This window comes from Gavia stellata, chromosome 6, assembly GCF_030936135.1.
Source record: "Gavia stellata isolate bGavSte3 chromosome 6, bGavSte3.hap2, whole genome shotgun sequence".
Lineage (NCBI taxonomy): Eukaryota > Metazoa > Chordata > Aves > Gaviiformes > Gaviidae > Gavia > Gavia stellata.
Genome location: NC_082599.1, coordinates 50,478,567 through 50,487,101, shown reverse-complemented (window position 1 = coordinate 50,487,101; position 8,535 = coordinate 50,478,567). Strand labels below are relative to the sequence as shown.

The 8,535-nt window shown below is 42.2% G+C and overlaps 1 protein-coding gene across 1 annotated transcript; it reads right to left on the bottom strand.

Moving 5' to 3' along the window:
- Positions 1 to 4,017: 4,017 nt before the first annotated feature.
- CCR4 (C-C motif chemokine receptor 4) lies at positions 4,018 to 5,094 on the bottom strand. Its single transcript, XM_009808025.1, has one exon. The coding sequence runs from the start codon at positions 5,092 to 5,094 to the stop codon at positions 4,018 to 4,020; it is 1,077 nt and encodes a 358-aa protein (XP_009806327.1).
- Between the last annotated feature and the right edge of the window lie 3,441 nt (positions 5,095 to 8,535).

Genomic DNA, 8,535 nt, shown 5'->3' with positions numbered 1-8,535 from the left:
CATTGTCTTAAGCACTTTTTTAATGATCATTTTGATTGACATTACTAAATGGCTCTTGATTGCTAACTGTAAATCAAGTCAAATGGAGGTATTTGCATAAGACGTGGGATTTGATGAGGTTGGTCTCTGGCTGTGTTAAGGGAGAGATGTTGGATAAAACTGGAAACCATTAAGAGCTCCTGGAGGAAAATGTATGAGTATAGATCCCTCTAGATTCCAGTTTTAGACTGGAAGCATCCTGGTAACAGAGCAGCACTGTAGTGCCTGCTGAATTGCACTCTCCTTCAGACCAGGTGTGCAGAGCTGGTGCTGGGACAGTGGCAAGCAGTAATAGTGTAGGAAGGAGAATAGCAATTCCTTACTTTCTTTCCAGGGCTGGCTCTCAGATTGAGAGGAGCAGATTGGGAGGAGGCTGCCGACCACGATGCTGCTTCTGCACAATCAAAAGGGATGAAGCCGTCTTCCAGAGTAAAAGACAAGTGTGTAATTCAGCTTTATGTTTAGGGAGTGACTGTGGTGGCCTAAGCGCTTGTTTTTACCTCTTCATCATTATTTATATTTAATATAATTAAGCTGATTTTTGCCCTTGTCTAACTTTGCTTAGCGCAACTGAAGAGAGGACGCAGGCTGGCCTTCTGGTGTAAAAAAGTGGGTTTACGAATGAGTCAGTTTTGCTTCACTCAAATGTCTATCCATTCTCTTTCATGGTTCATTAGGTCTGTACATACCATCATTCATTGCTTGGAAACTCTTACTCAGCTAAAATGACACCTTTGGTCAACTGACATTTTGAAAATCCCTGCTTTATTTTTGCTTGTGTTAATACTATTATCTCATCCTTTCTCATTGGCAGATTTCAAAGCCCTGTCTCAAAAGAGGAGTGGTATTATCCACTGCAGCTCAATGCATGGGGGAGGAAGGTTTGTTCCAGGTGACAGAGAGGATGAAACCACCCTGGTCTGGTGAGCTCCAGTCCCAGGACCTGGATTCCTGAGCCCATCACTTAGAGGTGAGCTTCCCCTTGCACCCAATTCAGCAAACCAGCTCACAGCACAACTTTTACCTCCATTGCTCATCCAGCACACAAATTGAGTAGCTGTGAGTATTACTGGGAGGACTGGAAGAGCTTGTTGGGCAGAGAAACAAGGACAACGTTCACCTGGGGGGACCTCTGGCTGCACCAGGCACCCTCTGCACCAAAGGCACGTGTGCACGGGCTGTGGGGCACAAAGCCAAGCAGCGATGTGAAGCACCTTTGAGTTTTGTGTGGAAAAGGGGCTTTACGCTAGCTCCTTTTATGGCAATGCTGCACGGCCGCTGGGTGCGGCCCGTTACTTCCACACATGAGCAGATTCGGCATCCTCCCCCACCACAGCGTGCGTGCCCAGAGCTGGACCAGCCTGCGAGCTGCTGGCCGTCTTGGTGCCATTCCTTAACACTCCTCTTAGCCCCGGCCCTCTCTTATGGTCGTCAAGAGCCTATGGCTTGCTTTTTGCTTGCTGCCCATCATTTTTGCCAGGCCAGCACAGGCAGCCCTTCCCCTGGTCCGGAAAGCAAGGTTTCTCAAAAGGACCCATTTATTCTTACTGACTAGAAGGATCAGAGAGCAGGACCAAGAAAAAAATAACCGTGGTGTGCTGTCTGGCTTCCAGGTTAGTCTGTGCGCTTGACTGATGAATAGCTCAGCAGTTGGCAGTGCCTGTGCCATCAGCATCACATCTGTGAGGACAATGTGCCGTGCCGGCTTGGGAGTGACATGTTGTTGGGTTCAGTGACATCTGTGAGACTTTGAAGCACCTGACACTTGCAGTTTGTCTTCCTCTTCCTTTTCAAAATAGGTAATGGGTGGGTTAACCCACCCCTTGCAGCGGTTCTTCCCAGCTGATTTACTCAGTGGCTTGTAAGGTTTTGAGCAGTAAGAATTTACAGTCTTTTTCTAATGGTAACGCATTCCCAAAATTAATTATGATGGATATGCGTATGCATGAGTATTTAAGTGTGCTGCTTTTTATTTTCAGTCTTGTATCATGAGAGAGGTCACATGGAGGTGAGCTTCCACTTACATTTCTTATTTAGCGTGATGAGAACAATGGCACTACAATATTTTTACATTTCTTCTCCAGCCCTTTCCTGATGCATTTTAATGTCTTGTCTGCTCTTTGCAGCTAAGCCTGAAAGCTGAGCAGGCACTTTGTTATTGACAGCCTAAGAAAAATAAGTGTCTTCCTGCTGAATGGTTGTTGTCCAGCAAAAAGACACACCAGAAATATCTTCCAATATGTATTTTTAAACTCTGACTCTATCTGTGTCATGGTTTAACCCCAGATGGCAACTGAGCACCACACAGCCACTTGCTTGCTCCCCCCCGGTGGGATGGGGGAGAGAATCGGAAGAGTAAAAGTGAGAAAACTCACGGGTTGAGATAAAGACAGTTTAATAGGTAAAGCAAAAACTGCGCACACAAGTAAAGCAAAATAAGGAGTTTATTCACTACTATCCATGGGCAGGCAGGTGTTCAGCCATCCCCAGGAAAGCAGGGCTCCATCATGTGTAATGGTTACTTGGGAAGACAAATGCCATGACTTCAAATGTGTCCCCCCTCTTCCCCCTTTTTTCCCCCCAGCTTTATGTGCTGAGCATGATGTCATATGGTATGGAATATCCCTTTGGTCAGTTGGGGTCAGCTGTCCCAGCTGTGTCCCCTCCCAACTCCTTGTGCACCCCCAGCCCACTCACTGGTGGGGTGGTATGAGAAGCAGAAAGTCCTTGACTCTGTGCAAGCACTGCTCAGCAGTAACTAAAACATCCCTGCTTTATCAACACTGTTTCCAGCACAAATCCAAAATACAGCCCCATACTAGCTACTGTGAAGAAATTTAACTCTATCCCAGCCAAAACCAGCAAAGTCTGCTACCACATTACTGATTTTTGCCTCTTTTTAAATTATTTTTGTGCTAAAATCTGAACATTGCTGTGTGAGTTTCCTTCCTGTTCCAGTTCTCTGATTAATATCATGTAGATCTCTGAGCGGCTACTGGGGCATCACACTCTTCGCATTTTGCTGTTATCAAATGCTAGGCTGCTTTGTGTGGTTTCTGACAGACCATTTCTACACAATCTGTTTTTTTTACTTTCTTTTGTTTTGCCAGATGTGTCTCCAATGAATTAAAATTGAGTCTTGGGGTTAAGTACTTTTGGAACAAAGAACATTCACTTTAAAAGATGTACTTTTAACCAAGATGCTTCAAATTTATTCACACATGCTGGAAAATAAGGTTTTTTTTAAAACACTTTTATTCAAAAATATTTTAAACATTTTCTATGTTAATTAAAATACAGAATTGCTATCCTGAATTACAGTGATAAAGTAATTCAAAATGCCTATATATACATCTACACATAGGCATATGTGGCAACTTGGCTACCTAAGAGAAAAAGTGTCTATAACACAATGTAATGCATTTGCTTTGCGTATTTGTGCACATAAGGAATGTCTTTTGTGTCCTTTTTCTTAATGACAGAGGGTGTATCCTCTGCCTGAGATGAAACATTTAACAGTAGCAGGTACTGTTGATAGCTTGCTAAGGGTCAGAGTGAACAAGTCCTACACAGATCAACTGCAGAATAAAAAAAGATGGTAATAACAATCCTTCTTGAATAAATGAATATATTATCCAAATGCGCGTGCTGATGCCAAGCAGCTGTCTCTCCTCCATCTTGATGCTGGTGAAAAAGCAGCAGCATGGCACAGTGCTTTGTGGGGAGCTGAAGTTGCTGTTATATGTGAGCAGTGATTTGTAATTGCAGCAGATAAAACTTGCATGTCCATCTCCCACATTTCACATCTAGGACACCTTCTGTCATAATATTCAGAAAAATCTAGAGGCAGAAATCAAAGCTGAAGTAATTACCTGGCACTAGCTTATTGTTAAATGCATGTGCATTTGCTTAGCTTTTCAAAACTCCTGCTTTTGTCAGTTTGCTTGCTGGTGAGTTCAGTGGTTGGTCTGAAACACATTACAGAGCGTCTTGATCCCCCGTGGATTGTGTGTGGAATGAACTGGTAGATTCAGTGTGGTAAGTGATGTGAACTCCACACCACTTGCAAATATCTCCAGGTAACCGCCAGTTCTTAAAGAGCATCTTCAGGTACTTCTTAAATTTTTCCCCCATGAAGAAGTAGATGACTGGATTGAGGCAACAGTGAAAAAGGCCAAGGATTTCCGTTACCTGGAAAGCATAGTCCAGATTCCTGCTCACTTGACAGTCCTTAATGACTCCTGTAATTTCCAGCAGTTGTAAGAAAATAACAATGTTGTAAGGGGTCCAAAAGAAGAAGAACACGATCATGACAGCAAAGATCATCCTCACAGCCTTATTCTTTTTCTCGTTTCTACAGTGAACTAACGTTTTAATGATCATGGAGTAGCAAAATGTCATAACTATAAAAGGGATTAGGAGCCCTAAAATGTTGATTTCCAAAGTGAAAAAAAGTTTCCATGTCGTGAAATTGCCTGGATATCTCGGCTTGCAGGTAGTATAATTATGTTCGTTAAAAGATTCTCTAAATACGAGTTCTGGAACGGAGGCTGAAAGAGCTACTAGCCATACAACAAGGCTAGTAATCAAGCCATGGAAGGCAGTCCTTGCTTTCAAGGAAAACACTGCACGAACAATTGCCAGGTATCTGTCTATGCTCATAAGCATAATAAAAAATATCCCACTGTAAAACCCAACCAGGTAGATCCATGAAATGATTTTACACAAGGGAGTTCCAAAAACCCATTGGTCTACTGTGAAATAAGACCAGAATGGCAAGGATAAAACGAAGAGCAAATCTGAGATGGCGAGGTTTAGTAGGTACACGTCAGTCATGCTCTTCAGCCTCTTGTATTTGAAGAGGACCACAATGACCAGAATGTTTCCCATGAGCCCGACCAGGAATACTAGGGTATACAGAACGGGTAGGAAGGAGGCTGCAAACCTCTTGACACTTTCCTTACTGCATGGTTTTGGAGCATCGTTATAATTATCGTAATAGTCATATAAGGTTGAGATTTCAACTTCAAAGGACTCTGTACTTGAAGAACTCATGTTTTTTCCCCAGTTCCTGAGAAAGAAAGAATATAAAAATGTCAGTGACTTCCAGTGCACGAAGACCGTGTGGTTACTCGGCAAGCCTGAATCACTAGCAATGACCAACTGGCAGTTCCATCTCACTTCTCATTACAGGTTCTCAAACGCTGTTTAAGCATTATGGGATGCATATGCACATGTGCAAAATGTACTGTCTTTAACATGCGTGTGCTTAGTCCTTGCAACGCTGTGCAACTTGGATGTCAAGCACACAGAACACTGTTCAAATGGCAGAAAGGAAAGCAAATAGGAATGAAAGGTACAAACCACAGATATCAAATCAGAGAGGGATAGATCCTGTGTGGAATAAAGTAAAAGCAAAGCCACTATTCATAGCAGTTCAGGATTTCACCTGCTTTTCCAATCAGGCAAACATCACCACAAGAAGACAGTAATAAAAATGCATCTGGCTCTTCCTTCTAATGAAATTATGCTTACTGAGAGCTGACATGAGTTTTCAGTAAGTGTTGTCTTCAGTGGCTAAATGAGTAACAGGAATTTGTCATTTTCATATATATGTTCTTTTCTAATAGGCAGAGACAGAGTTTTAAGTGATGTAACTTCCAGGTAAGTAAGTGCAAATATATTGCTGATGTATTACTGTGTGTGTTATTCACATCACAGCAAGTCTCATTTCTTAGCCTAACATATAAGAATTTTTCTAAGCCTGTGTTATGTCCTTCCCCTTTGTCTTTATTTTTATGAATGGAAAGCAGAAGAAAAGTGAGTATCATTGCTTTATTTGTCTTTGCACTGTATGTTGCTGCTACGTAACAATGAACATTGGCTGTCATTAACTTGACCCCTACTGCATGTAGTCCCAGGCATGACACTTCTCCAGCCTACAGCTCTGTTCCGTTATACACAAAGAGAATTTAATCTGAATTACAACTCATAGGGATGAAACTGTTTGACACCAATGGTCTAGAGATGATAGCTTTGCAACAACTGCACCTAGACATACCTGAATCTAATCTAGGCTCAGCATAATACACTTAAATGTTTAAAACTGAAAACATAGGCTCACATAACACACATACACCCACTTCTGATGATGCATGAGTTCTTAAAACTGCTTTAAAAATTATCTGAGCAGCAACAAAAGGTTAATGAAAAGCATTACAGTCACACACATGATGAGCATACATGATACACAACTGTTTCAAGCAACTGCATTTTGTGAATTTTACCTTTTCTCCTCCTTTATTATCAGGTGATGTGAAGAAGCTTCTTTGCTCTAAGGATGCAGAATCACTTGCTTCTCACCAGGTAACTGTCAGGGAGGTGCTGCCTACACAGTGATATCCAGCAACTGCAAAAAGCAGATGTCACTAGGTAGCTGTGTCTCTTAACGGAAACTTCGTACTTCCTTACAGATTGTATCGCAAGTGCTTCTCTCCTCAATGCTCATCAGAGATGGTCCCTTAAACTCAGAAATAAAGTTAAACACATCTTATAATGTGTGAGGAAATGCTAAGTTTCCACTGAGAGCCTGATTACTGAGTTGAAGCAGCTTCGTTTTACCCAATAATCATTAAAAGCAGATGTCACTAAACAGCTCTCATTCAACAGAAACTTTGTTTTTTCTCATGGGTTGTAAAATGCATCTTAATCTCAGAAAAAAATAATCAAAGGATCATCTGTAGTGAGCAGAGAGGAGGAAGGCACTTGGTGGGTGTGTGGGAGGCGTGTTTCTAGTCTCTCTCTGCCAGATAACTAATTTTGCAAGTTATGCGATGTAATTGTGGAAGAAAAGAGCTGTATAGATTTAGTGTAGGGAAGGCTCCTTTTATTCATTGTTGTTTGATCTTCCTAACTCCTACTTATCTTGCTAAGAAAAGAAACGAAGGCATGTTCATTCACGCTACCTTTTGGCTTGATGTGTCCTGTAGCAGGTTTTATATAGAGCAAATCTATCTCCTACCACTGACCTGGCTCAAACAGTAATAGTGGTCAAAATATTAAATAAGAAGTAGGATGCGCACATGTGTGTGTGGTGTAAGGGCAGAGGGTGCGGAGGTTTACCGTGATTCTTGTCACAGCAGGAAGCTCGTCAGCTTCTATGAATTTCTCCTGAGAGTGCGGTGAGCCCTATCTGTCTTTTGGGGCATCCTGGGAAGTGAGAAGAAAGCACAGAGAACATGCACCAGTCAAATGGGATGGTTTTGAGTCCCACCAACAGAACAGCTGTGCTAGCAGCTGGCAAGTGCTGTTCTCCTCTATGTCCCAGAAGAAGCCAGCCAAGCAGAAGTAAAAGCCATTTCTCAACAGAAGAGGCTGCTTGCTTGTTAGCAGGAGAAACTGAAGGGTCACAATGAGAAGCAGAAACAAGAAAGCTACAGGAGGTGGTTGGAAGAGTAGGAAGAATCATAGATGTCAGTCCAGGAGAAGTGATAGGTCTTCTAGGTCGGCCTCCTGTGTTATTCCAGACACAGGTATAGCTTTTCTTTCAGTTATACTATTTGCGGCTATCCTATATGCCTCTGACATTGTTATTTTGCTCAATAACATACTTCTGGCTGAAGTGTTTCTTCCAGAAAAGCTTGATGTGAAGACAGCATGAGATGTGGGATCTACTGGTTTCATGTTTCGCCAGAATAAATTACTTGTATGGGAAGTAGCTTCTCAGTCGTCTTTCCCAAGCTGCATCTGTGGAGATTTTTAAATCTGTCACTGGGGGATGTTCCTCCGGTGCAGGTTATTGCTCTGCAGATCATGTACGTCTTCTCTTCAGTTTACTAGCAGACTTTTAAAGATGTGAACATCAGATGAGCAGGCAACACTGTGGTACTGGTTTCATCAGCTCTGCTCACAGAAACTAAAAGCTGTTCCTCTTGCTGCTCTTTTGTCCATGTAAGGGCCTCATTCATCTCTTCTTTGACATGTTGTTACAGTAGGGGCATAAGTTCAGCTCTTCACCCACAATAACAATGACATAAAATCTTTCTTTAACCACCTGCTTTTCAGGAAAAAACACCTCTTGCTTTGTAGGCATTGTTCTTTCTTAGTTTCGGCTGTAATGCTTTTGCCTCAATAAACCACCATGCGTCTGCATGCCTATCTTGTCCCACTCATTATTTTCCACACCATCAAATTAGCTGTCTCCTTTGAATTTCATCAGTGGTGATTTTTCTTGATTTCCAGATGAAGTAGTGAATAGAATTGAATCCAGATACAATCTCCCTTCTACCCTGTAAGAACCCCTCTTGGTAAAGGGATGATTTCCCATCACCAGTAACCTTTTGAGGTCTGTCGACATGCCACACTTCAAATACACTTCTGATCTATCAATCATAATGTTACCAGGGACCAAGTCTGAAGCCTTATGAATGTGAGTTTGGCTTGATTCATAGGGCACTGGCCTGAAGCAGGGACCTGTCTGGCCTATTGCCTTTTGCC